The 15,925-nt window shown below is 50.8% G+C and overlaps 1 protein-coding gene across 4 annotated transcripts in view; it reads right to left on the bottom strand.

The window, feature by feature from the left end:
- Window positions 1-15,925, bottom strand: part of MPP1 (MAGUK p55 scaffold protein 1) — a 57,865-nt gene that overhangs the window by 29,390 nt on the left and 12,550 nt on the right. For 2 of the 4 annotated variants that reach the window (XM_077826145.1, XM_077826147.1), the window contains exons 2-5: window positions 6,564-6,707; window positions 6,053-6,131; window positions 4,439-4,524; window positions 3,214-3,282 (exon numbers count right to left, since the gene is read on the bottom strand). In XM_077826145.1, the coding sequence (XP_077682271.1) occupies window positions 3,214-3,282; window positions 4,439-4,524; window positions 6,053-6,131; window positions 6,564-6,707 (378 nt within the window). Of the gene's footprint in view, window positions 1-3,213; window positions 3,283-4,438; window positions 4,525-6,052; window positions 6,132-6,563; window positions 6,708-12,929; window positions 13,061-13,226; window positions 13,370-15,925 lie in introns of those variants that run through there. The other 2 variants (XM_077826148.1, XM_077826146.1) reach the window with 2 other exon arrangements.

Genomic DNA, 15,925 nt, shown 5'->3' on the forward strand with positions numbered 1-15,925 from the left:
AAATATTACCCTTTGTTAGAATGTCAGACTATCTATGAGCTTATACTATCCAGGGGTCTACCAAGCAGCATAAAATGCACAGTTCTGGGGAGATATGCAGTATCACCCTGTATTTACTCATGGATGGTGGGAGAGCAGTCAGATATACATCTGGGAGTGATTTTACATGCCAGTGGCTATGCATGAGCAGGTGAGGAGTGGCTGTGTAAAAGGCAACTCAGGCTAAAAAGTTACGGGGACACAGCATTTCAGCAGTCCAAATTGTACCATGGGGAATGTCACATGGGGCTGAACCTCCCAGCTCTCAGAACTCCCAGTTGTCCAAAGATGAGGGAGTGGGGTGTGTGTGGAGAGATATTTAATTCTGCTTTTGAAATAACCGAATTGCAAAGTGGGCCTAAATCAGAGCACTGGATCTAAACACCTCAAACATTATCAGGGCCCTTGTTCAAACAGGAATTGTTTTGGGGCAGTTCTCTGGCCTGCATTATGCAGGAGGTCAGAGTAGACGATCACATAGTCTCTTCTGTCCTTGGAATCTAGGAAGTGAAATCCAGATTTGAACTGCATGTTGGTCCTGTCTCCCCCAGAGGTGTAACCCAAATCCCAGTGGTGGAGTTTGAAATCTAAGCCAAGTCTGAATTTCAGAGCTTGCCTCTAGCTCTGGTTATGAGGTTACAACAGGTGGGACCTGTTTGCTCTTATCCTCCCATTCAGATCATTCATGGTGGTTTAGTTCAGAATGGAACCACCCTCGCAATCTCTAAACAGCAGTCTAATTGGTGCAAACTAATTGCTCTGCTTGGGGTTGGCTGTTTACAAGATGTGGGGGAGGAGCTTGGGCAGGGGCTGGGAAGGGATGGTTTAGCTCCAGAAAAAGTGATGGGATTTGCTTCACACTTTGTAACCCTATCTGTGAAGTGATAGCAACCGTGAAGGACAGAGAGATTGATCACAATGGGCAGGCAAAATTGGAAGTCATTAGGCTTCCTAGCACTGAAATGTCACAAGGAAAGGCAGCAAGAGCATGTGTGCATGGCCGTTTATTGGCATAGACTGCTCCAGAACCTAGCCAAAATGATATAAGGGAGAAATGAGAGAAACGGGGGGGGGGGGGGGGAGGGAATATCTTTTATTTGAGCAACTTGTTGGTGAAAGAGCCACGCTTTCAACCTCACACAGAGGGAAGAAAATTTCAGTCTTCTGGGGAACAATGCCTCAGTGAGGAGGGTTTGGGTCCTTGACACCGGCTAGCACGTGCAAGACACTGCCCTGGTGTCCCCTCTCAGCAGAGGTGCCTGCACATGTCTGTTATTAAGTCAGTGGCACTACAGCTGGTTTCCACAGCGTCAGCTAGGGTAAGTCTCTAGCTAGAGAAGGGAAAAGAGGACAGAGCTTAATAAATAAGCAGAGATCAGAGCTCATCCTGGTAGCAACAGAGATGATGGGGAGGAGGAGATATTCGTCTTTCACCTCATTGCTTAGAGAAACCAACTCCAATGGGAGATATGTGATAAAGGAAGAATAAAGATGAAATACAGAAAAGGGGGGCAGAATGGCTCCAGGGCCACATATGTTATTTTTTTAAATTAACTTCACCCAATCATCCTTTTTAAGGAGAATCTGCCTGAGCAGAATATTTGGCTCCGTGGAAATGGTGGCATAGAGTCAGATCAGGGTGTTTCATGTTGCTAGTTTTACTGAACTAACTTGAGATCAGAGAGAGGGAAAATGTTATGTTAACTCCTGCAATTTAAACGTATGGGATGTGAAAGAGATCGAATCACTGGAGACACAATCGCCACCTCGAAAAGCAGTTTTTGTGTGGAATAACTAGCACTCTGCTGGGATGAATTAGTTTAGACTCTTTGCATAGAAGAGATACACTTTTGCCATCTGTAACTAGATAGATTCTGTTAGCCTGTATAGCTGGTATCACACATGTATGATTGGTGCCATCTGTGACAGGTTTCATGCCCTAGAGATATTGGGGGGTAGTGAGCTGCTCCTAGATTAAGCCACAAGAAAAGCTCAAGTAGCTATGAGAAGGGAGGAAACTGTATCCTCTTGGAATGAGTTGGGACCCATCAGTCCTAGCCAGCACCCTCTTCCCTCTGGCCTCATTCATCTCCAGAAGCCAAATGAGCGAGATGAATGGACCAGCCCTGGCTTCTGAATCCCTGTACTGAGCACAGGAGCCTCATAAAAACATGCACTTCTGTTGATATGGCAATGGCAGTGTGGTTGCATAGCCAAGAGCTGGGGTGTTCTGCTCTGCTTTCCCGCCACCCCCGTTTCCTTCCGACTATCACATCAGCACCCCCGTGGTGGCAGAAATGCTGCGACCCAGCCTGACTGCAGAGTGACAGCATTTCACCAAGGAGGCTAAGGCATTACAACACAGGGCAGAGTCTGTCACTCTCTCCTCCAGCCAAAGAGCAGACTGGATCCTGCAGGCTCAGGAGCCCATGTCTGCAAAGGGTCTTTGCAGTCTAGCCCCACCACCACTGAGGCCAATGGGAATCGCGTCCATGGAATTGAGAGTGGAGTCCAGCCCTTGGTACCTACCGAGCCCCCTTTCAAACCGCTTAACACAGGAAGTAAATATTGCTGTCCCCTTTTTAGAGATGGGGAAACTGAGGCACAGAGAGGGGCCATGCTGCGCAGTGTTATACAGAGTCTGTCTACACTGCAAGACAAGGTGTGATTGTAGCACGGGTTGGCTTTAATGTAGCAGCCATGGGTAACAATGATCGCGTAGCCACGGTGACACTTTAATGTAGCAGCCATGGGTAACAATGATCGCATAGCCACAGTGACACAGGCTCAGAGTGGGCTAGCAGCCAGAGTACAAACCAGGCTCCCTGACCGTCTTGTCCTCAGGGTGTGGGGCTGCAGCCTGTGTGACCACGTCTACACGGCTAAAGTTACCCGCGCTAGATAGATTTAAGCTGGCACAGGTATGCCCACCTGTGCTACCATCACATCTTCACTTTGCAGGGCAGACAGACCCTCAGACTGGGTAAATGCTGCTCTCCTTTCCCCCATGTAAATGCAGAACAGCTCTATTTACCTGTGTGGGGTTTACATCAGTGTAGCAGAGCAGTTCAGCCCACTGAACCCGCACCCCAACCCCGTGACACCCCGGTGACTTTTCACCAGCTCAAAGACATCTGGTCTGCAGGGCCACTGAGAGAACACAGCTGCACCTACCTGTAGAGCAGGGAGGCGGCTTTGCTGGTTGGGGATGACTTTTATTGAGACCGTCCCCTTGGCTTCTCTCTAGTGGATAGAAGGAAGGGGAAGAGAGAAGAGTTGGAGAATGTGGCTTCTAGATCAACCCAGAAACCAGCTCAAGGCCCCCAGTGTATCGTTAACCTCCGGGTGCACAGGCACTCCCCACTGGTGCCGGGAAACCTACAGAGAGCTGGGAATCTGGAGCCATGGTGGCAATAAGCAACAGGGGAGCGAAGAGCTGATGGGAGCTCACCAGAGCCAGAATCACTGTGGCTAAAGGCTTTTGCACTGTTGAAGCCACAGTGGCTAACTTAACTAACTCGGGCCTAGAGCTGCATCTAGGTGGCCACACAGAGTGGGGTTTTGATCCTCTTGTAGCTTTAAAAGGGTCACCAGAATGAATTAGGAGAGAGAATTAAATTCACCCCCTCTCTCCAGCCACAGAGAGGGTTCGGGGCTATGGGGCACTGACAGACCAGCCTGGGGAGAGGAGGGCAATTTGAACTAATTCTTCTCCCAACCCTTGAGACCTGCCCACCCTCCGTATTGCCATTGCCTTATGAACCAGTTCAGGAGAGCAGGGAGAGGGATGGGAGCTTCTGTGGATCAGAGGCTGAGACTGGTGGTGTTCGAATAATCTACAAACTCCAGACAGCCCTTTCCTGCTCCTTCCAGGAAGGGGATGAGTGACTCCTTAGCACCTCTAACAGGTCTGACAGGCTAGAGTTTTAACCATGGACAAAGTGAGTGCTCAGGGTACCCTGAGAGAGGTCCTTCTCTGAAGCTAGGTGACCATCTACTGAATGGTGCAAGAGGACAATTGTGGCCCTAGCAGCTGGAAATCAGAGCCTGACTGAGCACCATCCCCCTAGCTCCCATGGCAGAGGGCGGATTCTGGTTTTACTGCATGGGGGCAATTTTAAATTAAAAAGACAACCGAGCAACCCGAGCCCCACCATGGGCTCAGCATGCACAGCCCCGTCCAGTGCTCTGAGCGGAGATGGCCTGCACTTGAGAAGTGGCCTGGCCTTTGATGAGGCTCCAGTAGAAAGGGGAACAACAATAGTTCCTCGTAGTGCAGGAGGTGTTGCAAGATCTGTCGTGATTTGCATATTAAGAATGAATACAATCAAATCAGGCAACATGTGTGTTATGTGGCCAAATGGGTCATTTCTCAGGAGCAGCCTCCCAAAATACCTACCAGCATCTTCTGCAGCTGGTCGACCGAGTGGTTGCTCACACTTTGCCCATTGATTTCTATGATCTCATCACCCACATGAAGGGAGCCTGCCGGTGACAGGAGAAACGAACCCATGAAATGCACAAGCAGGCAAAATACAACCCCCCAAAAATTCTGGATCGCAAGCCTGTTTGCGAATCTCAGACCAAATGGCTTTTGCATTCACAATGCATAGGCATAGTTGCTTTGCAGCATGCAACCATCTCCTGCCATTTTACATACAGATTGGCTCATTTAGCATGATTCTACCAGGGAGTCATGGTGTGTATCAGTGCACATACATGTGAAATACATACATGAGGGGAACACAGCTTCGCTCCCTCCATGCACACTCCTTTCTGTTATATTTTTTAAAAATTGATCAAAAACTAAAGCCATTAATACTAGCCTTTGATCTTGCATTCTGTAGTTTAGTTTGCAGTAAAAGCACTCTATTTTAGTGGTATCCACAATGTTAGCCAATATGTAATGTAAAGCTGAATGGTAACCTCATTACAGAACCAAGTATATAAACATTCTCTACCTTAAGTGCTCTCTTTTTAGATAACAGGGAGTCCAGTGGCACCTTAAAGACTAACAGATTTATTTGGGCATAAGTTTTTGTGGGTAAAAAACCCACTTCTTCAGATGCAGAAGTGGTGGGTTTTTTACTCACGAAAGCTTATGCCCAAATAAATCTGTTAGTTTTTAAAGTGCCACCAGACTCCCTGTTGTTTTGGGGATACAGATTAACCCAGCTACTCGTTTTAGATGTCTCGTTTAGATACTCGTTTTAGATGTCTGTACAGGTAACGAAGGCTGGATTCTGATCTCAGATACACAGGGATAAGCCAGCACTCCAGTGACATCACTGGAGTTGGTCTTGACTTATTCTGGTGCTAGATCAGGATCAGGCTCTTGTTTTCAACATGGACCTATAAAGCCCTCTAACTGGACCCAAGGCCATCGAAGGGCACTCCTTTTGTACATACAGGACATCTATTTTGCATGTAGCCACCACACCATCTGCAGGTGCCAGGAAAAAAAAAAAAAAAAGGAAATGGTGCAAGTTCATTTATTTTGGCAACTTCTTTTTGTTTGCAGGTCATTGGCACAGAAATTCTGCCTTGTTTGTGCATTTTAGCAATGGAAAAAAATGTCCTTCAAAATTTGTAGGATCTGATCCACATGGAGTGGCAAAGAATCCAGTGAGATGAACACAAATGATTTCTGGTTCTGTTTGCAGGCATGAGCTTAGTGACTGCTCCTGCTCCATCTCCCCTCCCACTTTTCCCAGCAGAGAACATCCTGAAACCTCCAGGGCGTTAATGCAGCAGCCACATGTAAAGAGCAGATGGAGGGGATACAAGAGGTACAGGAAGGGCACCGATGATATACATCAAAGGGAAAATTCACCGGCACCATGGAACTGTTTAATCCCTTTGCACTGAAATTGCCCAGCTCCAAAGATGAAACTAACAGGCCCTACCCAGCACCAGGGTGGAAGGAAAGGGCTAAAATCTCTGACTAAACAGAAGCCTTGTGTGTCTAGGTCTCAGTCAAAGATGACTTCACATTCCTGCCATTTGCTGTTACCTTGTCTATGTATCATGCCTCCATGGAGAATCCTGGCCACCATGCAGCTCTGCTTCTCATTCAATTTCAGTGTGATTCCCTGGAAAACAGGAAAATCTGTGACTATTACATATCTAGGGTAGACACCCACTTCTCCAGGTAAAGGCCTTGCCTGGCCGGTATCCAAGATGGTCTGTCTCACTTCTCAGAGTCCTCTCCTGGCTCAATTCCAGCGAGGTTAATTTCCTCTTGGCAGAATAAATCAACAGCCGATGCAGCTTCCTCCCGGTCCCACTATGCCCTGTGCAGCTCCCCTCAGGCTCCTAGTGGGGCACTGGACAAAGCAGCACCTTTGTCCCAGTGGAACAGGCAATAGTCTGGTTGAAGTCTGCAAAATTCAAGATCGTCCCTACCCCACCCAGAGACCTGGGAGCTGGACTGGATTGTCACTCCCACTATGCATGCCAATGCACTGGTGGGACTCACCCTGACCCCTGGGGCCTTAAGGGTTACCAAACTCTTGCCAGCTCACCATGGGTTCCTCGGTGACCTTCTCAAACTGGACCAGCCGGATCTTGCGCACCTCCCGGCTGTTCATGTGAGCCGGGCTGCCCAGCATGGCTGAGCCGTTTGTGTAGATGTCCTCGGTCACAGTGTTTGATGGATACACGACGGCCTATCAGGGCAAAGCACAGACCAGGGTTAGGGACAGCATTGGAGGCCCTGCAACATGCCCTTCTGTGGGAGATGAGCCCATCTGGAACTTCCTAGTGTATCCATGATGATCCCCTATGTGCTCAGGGACTGTTGGTGGCTCTTGCTGTGTTCTGCTGAACCCCTCAGCCTCAAGATACACTTTCTGGCCACGCTATTGATGCCTCTCCTGTGAACAGAGCTGGTCGGAGAGCCAGCACCAAGCTGGAGAGCTGGGATTGCTGAACATCACTGCCCTTGGGGAGGCAAGGTCCAGGAGTGCTGGGAAAACGGCACTCCCAGCTCTCAGGAGGAAGCTCCACAGTGATCCCTGCTGGCCAGCTCAGTAGTAAACATCAGTGGAGCTCATTCTAGCCCAGACAGCAGGTGGGGCCTGTGTCCAAGAGAGATGGGAAAGTAAAAAGAAAGAAAAAGAAACATGAAGGGCTTCAACCAGAGAGAAAGACGAGCTTGATCCAAATGTCTAGCGTGCAAACAGCACTGGTGGTCTGGCAATACTTGAGAAAGGAAAAATGAAATGGTCACGGTGGCCAAAGGGTTCCCAGGAGCCTGCTGCAAGGAGTTCCAAAGCTTAATAAGATGGCGCAGCAGAATATTACAAATCTAGAGTTAAATGTTACTTTTTCTCACATAAGAATCACTCCAGAGTAACTTCACTAAAATAAATGGAGTTACTCTGGATCCACACAAATGTAACTAGGAGCAGAACTTGGACTCTGGTTTCCATTAGTTTGAACCAACTCTCACCTCTGATCCAAGCAACGCAGCTGTCTGCAGGCTAAGCTCCTCACAGTGCCCATTCTCCCCAGCGTCCCACAGGGTTTTAAGCACTAAACTTTGTGGGATAAAACTGATGGATCACTGACACAAATCATAGCTCTCTCTCCACCCATAGACGCAGCAACCCCATGTAGCAACTACCACATCAAGAGCAGGCCTTCCAAAACTCACTCCAAGGATTTCCAAGGAAGCATGAACCTGTGTACCCAGAGTTGTTCACACACACTGCAAGTCCTAGTGCTCGCCTGTAACTCCTGCTGTGCCACCCATGATGGCATATCCAGCCGGGAGGGTTATACAACCGCCTCAGTATCACAAATTAATAGGACTAGATGGAGGATATTTCTCGAGCAGTACTCGGCAGCACATAAATAGTTAAAGAACTGATACCTGGTCAGTAGGAACCATGGGAACCACTGAACTAGTTCCCACAAGGCCAGCTTTTGCAAACGTACCCCACAGAGCAATCTAACATCTCCCCTGCCTGTCGGCTGGGTCCTGCTTCATGAAAGGACCAGACCTGCCTCACCTCGGGCTTTTGGGGTTGCTTGTCAGGCCCTCGCAGCTCCAGGACTCTTGGTACCATTCTGACTATGATCCATGGATGTCACAGTTGCAGGTGCTGAAAGCTGTGAACAGCACATTGGATAAAGAAGAGGCGGGACAGAAACATGTCCTGTCCAGGCAGCGCAGAAGAGAGGGTTTAAACCCCAACACCAGCCAGAAACACTTGATTTTCCCAATTTAACAATAGTTACAAATGAGCTGGCTGTCAGACGGCTGTGTGTGTGTGCAAGAGTGTGTGTGCGAGAGAGAGAGAGATCTGCAGCAGGATATTGGAAAGGTGGAGATATTCTCAACAGCATTCTCACTCCCCATGGCCGACCTGGTCCCAGTACAATGATGCTTTCCACTGGCCAATAAGCAGATGAGAAGAGGAACCATTCCAAAGCCAGGTTGCAGATCATGTGTGTGAAGCTCTGGAGACTTAATCTCCCCTTGGCTGGAGGATGTTACACAAAGCATCAGCAGAAATCTGTAAACAGTATATAGAGGGCCAGATTCCTCCTGGGACAAAGTGAGCCTAACTCCACCGAAGTTGATGCAATGACACCACTTAGGCCCCTGGCCAGCATGGTGAGGGATGCTGGGAAATAAGCTAGGAACCCAGGATTTCACCAGAGTGCAGTTCACCCAGAGTGCTGAAATGAGTTCACCAGAGTGCAGTTCACCCAGAGTGCTGAAATGAGGTGCCACTGGCCCCTGGCACTTGCAAGTGCCAGGGGCCAGTGGCACCTCATTTCAGCACTGCAGCCCCTTCTCAGTTCCAGTCTTGGGCCCCACTCAGCCCCGTCAACGCTCCTCAGTCCTGACCCACAGCTCCCCCTGCTACTCCAGTCCATATCCCTGCTTGGGCAGCTCACTGCAGACCTGCAGCCCCTGCTATCCCATGTTGGGCCCCAATGACACATCCATTGGTTGTGAGCTTGTCAGACATCTCTCCCCCACAGCTGGCACTACACAACCTCCCCTTTAGCCAGCTCCCAGCACTCGCTAGGGTAAAGCGAACACCCCCAGCTGTTCCAGATTAGATATTAGTCCACTGATCACTGCACAGACCCCTGTGCCCTCCCCCCCAGGTTCCGGCCACTTCCCGGAGTGGTGCGGGGGCAGGGCAGGCAGGCAGGGAGCCTTCCCTGCCCCCCCGTGCGCGCTGGGCCAGAGCCACTCTAGGTAAATGCTGGGGGGGCGGGGGGCCATGGGGAGCTGACAGGCTGCAGAAAATAACCCTGCGGGCCACATGCAACCCATGGGCCGCGTCTTTGAGACCCCTGCTCTTATATCAATTTGTTTTAGGACATTTCTGCTCTGAACTCAAAATGTCTCTTCAACCAGCTGATTCAGCCATCACGACTGCTCTGCTCCACTCCACCCTCAGTCCCAGCTGCGGAGCACATTCAGAAAACACAGGATCAGACTCTGGTGGGAAATTGTTCTTCTCTAGTTTCCTTGATTTTTGCTTATTTTGTTCTTTGTTTTTCAACTGACCTTGGATTCCTTCTGCAACTTATCTGACACCTTGCCTGCACCCTCCCCTCCTTTCACCTTACAGGTAAACACTAAGGACATGTCTACGCAGGGAGAGGTTTGCAGCTTATACCAGCATCAAAGTGCCATTTCTGGTAACCCTTATGTTTAAGGGTATGATTTAGTCATCGGTATTTTTAGTAAAAGTCATGGACAGGTCACGGGCAAGAAATAAAAAGTCACAGGCCACGACCTGTCCATGACTTATACCATAAATACCTTGACTGAATCTTAGAGGGGGAGGGACGCTGTGAGGGGGGAGCACTGTGGAGGGTGTGCTGCCGCTCCCACCGCTGCCTTGGTGGGAGCCCCGGGAAGCCTGCTGCCAATCTGGCCACCACTGCAGGGGGGGGAAGCCCCGGGGCCAGCCAGTGCTCTGGCCGCCCCAAGATCGTTGCTGGGAGCCGTTGAGCTGTGGCTGTTCCCACTACCTCCTGGGACTGCTGCTCAGGCGGTCCCCAGGACAAGTCACATCAGGTGCTGCTCGGGCAGTTACAGGGGCCCGCTGCCCAGGGCTGACAGAGCAGTGGCTGGTGCAGCTGGCTGCAGAGCCATTCCAGCAGCAGCCGGTGTGGTTGTCCCCAGCGCCGCCCGAGGAGCTGTTCCCAGGGCAGCTGCTTGGGTGGCCCTGTGATCAGCCACAGGAGCCACTGCAGAAGTCACAGAGGTCGCTGAAAGTCACGGATTCCATGACTTCTGCAACCTCTGTGACAATCACGGAGCCTTACTTATGGTTGGTGAATGAAATAAGCAATACCAGCAGAAGCATTTTTTTTAACCTACCTACACATTAGGGCTTCTGCCAGTTAGAATCATAAATCACACTTGAACCGGCATTGCCATACCATCAAGAGTGTTTAGTGTGGACCAGACCTGTTTTGGAACCAGCCTTGTACATAGAGAATGCAGAATCAGCTGGGTGCAGCTTCCTGTCTTTAAGAGGATGTGTGTGGGGATGTAGCAACTTCTCTCCCCCCACCAAACACACACACTTCACATTCATCTCCACCACAAAACCACAATGCAATTCAGCATGCGCTGGCAGATGCTGGACAAAAGGAGCTAGGGGCTGCAATAGCAAAGGGGCGGAGGGGGGAAAACTGCAGGCCTACAGTGCACTGGCAAAGCTGTGTGGGGAGCCCAGAGCTCTAGTGGGAGATGGGGGCCGCAGGTCAGGTTTGATGGACATTGGCAGAGCTGTTTTGGGTGCCAGGACTGGAATGGTGGGGGAGGGAAAGTGGAGGAGAATGGCTGTGGGTCAGGTTTGAGGCGTGTTGCCAACTCTCAATCACGTTTCAACATTTACCACGAGCCTGGTGATACTGGGTGCCTTATTCAAAGTCCTAGCTCCTGGAGTCCTGTGCTTAGGTGAGAATCTGAGGTTTAATTTAAAAAAGAATGGACGTTTCTAACCCCCATGGTCAAAGAGAAGAGCTTGAAAATCGAATCTGAATGAACCCTAAAGGCTCAGGTTTCAGAGTAGCAGCCATGTTAGTCTGTATTCACAAAAAGAAAAGGAGTACTTGCGGCACCTTAGAGACTAACCAATTTATTTGAGCATAAGCTTTCGTGAGCTAGAGCTCACTTCATCGGATGCATACTGTTGAAAGCGTAGAAGATCTTTTTATACACACAAAGCATGAAAAAATACCTCCCCCCCACCCCACTCTCCTGCTGGTAATAGCTTCTCTAAAGTGACCACTCTCCTTACAATGTGTATGATAATCAAGGTGGGCCATTTCCAGCACAAATCCAGGGTTTAACAAGAACGTCTGGGCGGGGGGGTAGGAAAAAACAAGGGGCTAAGTCATTATGCAAGGTAACCTATTTCCCCTTGTTTTTTTCCTACCCCCCGCCCCCCCCCAGATGTTCTTGTTAAACCCTGGATTTGTGCTGGAAATGGCCCACCTTGATTATCATACACATTGTAAGGAGAGTGGTCACTTTAGAGAAGCTATTACCAGCAGGAGAGTGGGGTGGGGGGGAGGTATTTTTTCATGCTTTGTGTGTATAAAAAGATCTTCTACGCTTTCAACAGTATGCATCCGATGAAGTGAGCTCTAGCTCACGAAAGCTTATGCTCAAATAAATTGGTTAGTCTCTAAGGTGCCGCAAGTACTCCTTTTCTTTTTCGTAAAGGCTCAGAAACTAAATGCAAGAAAATGAAGCCAAAGGGTATTGTTTTTAAAAACAAATCTCATGAATTTTACACCAGTCCTGTGACTCAGGGAGGGAACCTGACTTATGATTTCTGAACATTTGGGGTTGGCTGTGCTGCATGGGCAGAGCTGGATGAGGTGTCTAGGGCTGGCATAGCTGGGTGGGGTGGGACAGGACACATTTCAGGACTGAAGTACACTGGGGGAGTTACTGAGGGGTGATGCTGCAGATCAGGTCTAGGGTGCATCAGCAGAGCCATGTGGGGACCCCCAGACTGGAACCGAGGGGAATACAATGCTCTGGCACAACTGGGGGCAGAATCCATCACTGGAATAGCAGGCAGTGCTGCAAATCAGGACTATGGTGCATTGGGAGAGCTGTGCAGATGCCAGGCCTGGACTCCCAGAGAGCGCTGCGGTCAGGATTGCAGGGCAACGGCAGAGCTAGGGAGGACACCAGACTTATTGAAAAAAGCCATCTTTGAAAGCCCAAAAAATCTCCAAGAAATTAAAAAGAGCTGAACAGGTTGCTCCTGCCAAATTTGTTAAATACGTTCAGACTACAGATCCTGAAGCCAAGCCTCAGCCCCAGGTCGTGCACATTGCTGTTACAAGCCCCAGGAAAGCCTGGCTTATGGTGAAAGGGAGAATAGCTAGAATATCAGGTAGGGGGCCGGGTCTGCAATCCAGACTGGGGAGACAGAGGGACAACTAGATGCTCAGGGGCGGTGGGTGAACCTCCCCTTTGGGGAGGCAAGCCCCCAGCCTCGCCCCTTCCGCCTGAGGCACCGCTTGCCAGAGCCCCAAGGGCCCCCCCCATGGCCGGAAGAGCCCCCGCTAGCTTCAGGGGAGGGGCCTCGGGGTGGAGCATGGGTGAGGCCACAGCCTGGGTTAGGGGAGACTTAGCCTCCCCTGGCCTACAATACCCGCCGCCCATGCAGATGCTTCTAGATTCAGGGAGCAGACAGATGGCGGGAGATGAGGAAAGACACACGGTGAAATTGCCCTGGGCCACTGGACAGAGGAGGGGGAACGGAACCATTCTGAGGCAGCAAGCAGACATGCTGTTCCCTGTTTGCCTTCTCCAGCAGAGCCAGCAGGAACCTTTGGGAAGCTGGAGGAAGTCTCACTGTGGCCCCAGTCAGAGTTCAAAGTACCTCCAGGGGAACAGAGTCAGCATGGCTTCCCCTCTTATCTCTCCTTGCCTTCCTCAGCATATATGACACAGCAGGATTCCAGCACATCAGCAACCCTCAAACGCCAGGCTCAGCAAAGCAGCACATTCCAGTCAGCAGAGCACAGGCGCTGTCACGAAGGTTGGGACAGCCTAGGAACCTCGGCCCCTCCCCAACCCTAACCTTTGCTTTCAGCTGAGGAAGGGACAAAACACGCATTTGAATACAGCTCAATGAAAATGTCTATGCCTAGGAACAAAGCATGCAGGCCACACTTACAGGCTGGGGGACTCTATCCTGGGAAGCAGTAACTCTAAAAAAGATCTGGGGGTCTTGGTGGACAATCAGCTGAACAGGAGCTCCCAGTGTGACACGGTGGCTGTAGAGGGGTGGTCACCCATTCCTGCCTTAAAAGGCTTAAAACAGCCAGCGGAGAGGGCTGTGGCACGAAAGGAAAAGCAGGGCTGATTGGAAGAAGCAGCCTCAGCTGGGGGCCACGCCCCAATCAGGCCCCAGCTGGCTTAATCAGGCCCCAGCTGGCCCTTATAAGAGGGCAGTGGGCCAGGAGCAGAGTCTCCCTCTATCTGAGGAGGCAGATGGGCCTAGCTGCCTGAGTGCTAAAGGGTACTGGAGTGAAGCAGGGCTGGGGAAAGGCCAGAGGAGCTGCAGAGCTCCGGGCCAGCAACTCCCCAGGCTACAGGGCCTTGTACAAGGCCCCTGGAGGTACCGGGTTGCAGGGGAAGGCAGCAGGTCCAAACCCCCCTTGCCTATGATGACTGGCTTATACACACTGCAGTTAGCCCCAGTGAAAGGAGGCTAGATGTGACTGGCAGTAGCCCATAGGCTGAGGCAAGGTGGGGATAGAGGGTGCGGGTTCTCCGGGGAAGGGAGACCCAGATCTGTGGGGTATTGCCCGGAGGGGCAGCAACCCAGGTAAAAGGGCACCAGGGTCAGGGAGGGACATGGGGGCAAGCAACAGCGAGACACCAGCAGAGGGTGCCCCGGAGCTGTTAAAAAGGGCTAATTCCCAGACAGCCAGCAGGAGGTGCCACTGGGTGAGTCTGTGCCCTGTTACAGTGGCCAAAAGGGCTAATGCTAGCCTGGGATGCATCAACACAGGAATCTCAAGTAGGAGCACGGAGGTTATTTTACCCCTGTATTTGGCCCTGGTATGACCGTTGCTGGAATCCTGTGTCCAGTTCTGGTGCCCACAATTCAAGAGGGATGTAGATTAATGGGAGCGGGATCAGAGAAGAGCTACGAGAACAATTAAAGGATGAGAAATCAAGCCATACAGTGACTCAAGGAGCTCAATCTGTTCAGCTTAAAGAAAAGATGAAGAGGTGACTTGATCACAGTCTATGAGTAAGGCTGCGAATCTTTCATGGAGGTCACGAAAGTCACAGATCCCGTGACTTCCAGAGGTTGACCCCAGGGCTGCCCAAGCAGCTGGGGCAGCCCTGGGGCCAGCTGCACCGTCGCTGCTCCAGTGGCCCCAGGCAACTGGTCCTGGGCCTATTGCCCTGGAGCAGCGGTCTGAGAGCAGAAGCAGCGGTGCCCCAGGCCACCCCCCCACCTGAAGTGGCACCAGGGCCCTGGGCCCAGAGTGGTGGTAGTGGGGCCACAGGCCTCCCTGCCCTGGCTGGAGCGGTGGTAGTAGTGGGGCCACAGGCTGCCCCCACACCCTAGAAGCAGCGGCGGCAGTGGGGCCCTGGGTTGTCCCCCATCCCCAGGAGCAGCAGCGTCCGCTGGAGTACCGCCACCCCACCCCAAGCAGGTAAGATTTAGTTAGGGGTATTCTTGGTAAAAGTCACAGACAGGTCAGTGACTTTTACTAAAAATACTCATGGCTAAATCATAACCTTATCCATGAGTACCTACATGGGGGACAAATGTTTAATCATGGGCTCTTCAGTCTAGGCAATCCAATGGCAGGAAGCTGAAGCTAGACAAATTCAGGCTGCAAATAAGGGGTACGTTTTTAACAACGAGAGTAATTAAACATGGGAACAATTTACCTAGGGTTGTGGTGGATTCTCCAGCACTGCCAATTGTTCAATCAAGATGGGATCTTCTAAAAGATCTGCATTAGAAATTATTTTGAGGAAGTTCTCTAGCCCATACTATACAGGAGGTCAGACTAGGTGATCATAATGATCCCTTCTCACCTTGGAATCTATGAAACTTTACGAACACTCAAATACAGTGGATCACTTCACCTTCCTCCTGAAATGCAGCCACCTCGGGGGTGGAGCTCAGCAGCTGTTTCACAGAACACTGCAACACTGCACAACAGCTTTGGTTGAGAAGTGAACATCAGTGGACTCTACAGGGGGAGCATTAGGACATAAGAAAGTGCACAGCTGGTATTATGGCCAGGACAAGGGAGCACCCCACTCTGATTACAGCTCCCACCTGCCCATTAGTGACAATAGAGACTGAGACAAAAGAGGCAGGAGTGACCACGGGTCTTTTACAGCTGGTGCACAGATGCATTGTGGGAGAGTTGGGTCCCATCTCAGAAGAATTAAGCTGCTGTTTGTACATTCCTCTTTGTTACTGCTCCATTGATGGCACGAGCATATAGGTGAGAGAAAAAAAGGATTTCAGCTGAAATCTAAAGAGAGACAGAGAAGTGATGAGGCAGAGACACACAGGGAGGCTGTGCTGGACCACGGGGCTGCAAAGGAGAAGGCACAGTGGGAATGTGCAAGAGATCCCTGGGGAGGTTAGTGCTAGATGAATGGAGGGAGCAGAGACAGGAGTGGGCAGTGAGGGGCAGAAGCAGCTGATGATGAGCCAGCTGCAGGAGGTTGGCACACCTGTTCCAAACCTCTCATCGTCTTCCTAGACCAGGGTTCGGCAACCTATGGCACGCGTGCCAAAGATGGCACGCTGCTCCCTGCCAGGTCGCAGCCGCCGGCCCCACTCAGCCCACTGCCGAACCCAGGCCAAGAACCCAGCAGGCAGCAGCATGC

Source organism: Eretmochelys imbricata, chromosome 9, assembly GCF_965152235.1.
Source record: "Eretmochelys imbricata isolate rEreImb1 chromosome 9, rEreImb1.hap1, whole genome shotgun sequence".
In the NCBI taxonomy this organism is placed as follows: domain Eukaryota; kingdom Metazoa; phylum Chordata; order Testudines; family Cheloniidae; genus Eretmochelys; species Eretmochelys imbricata.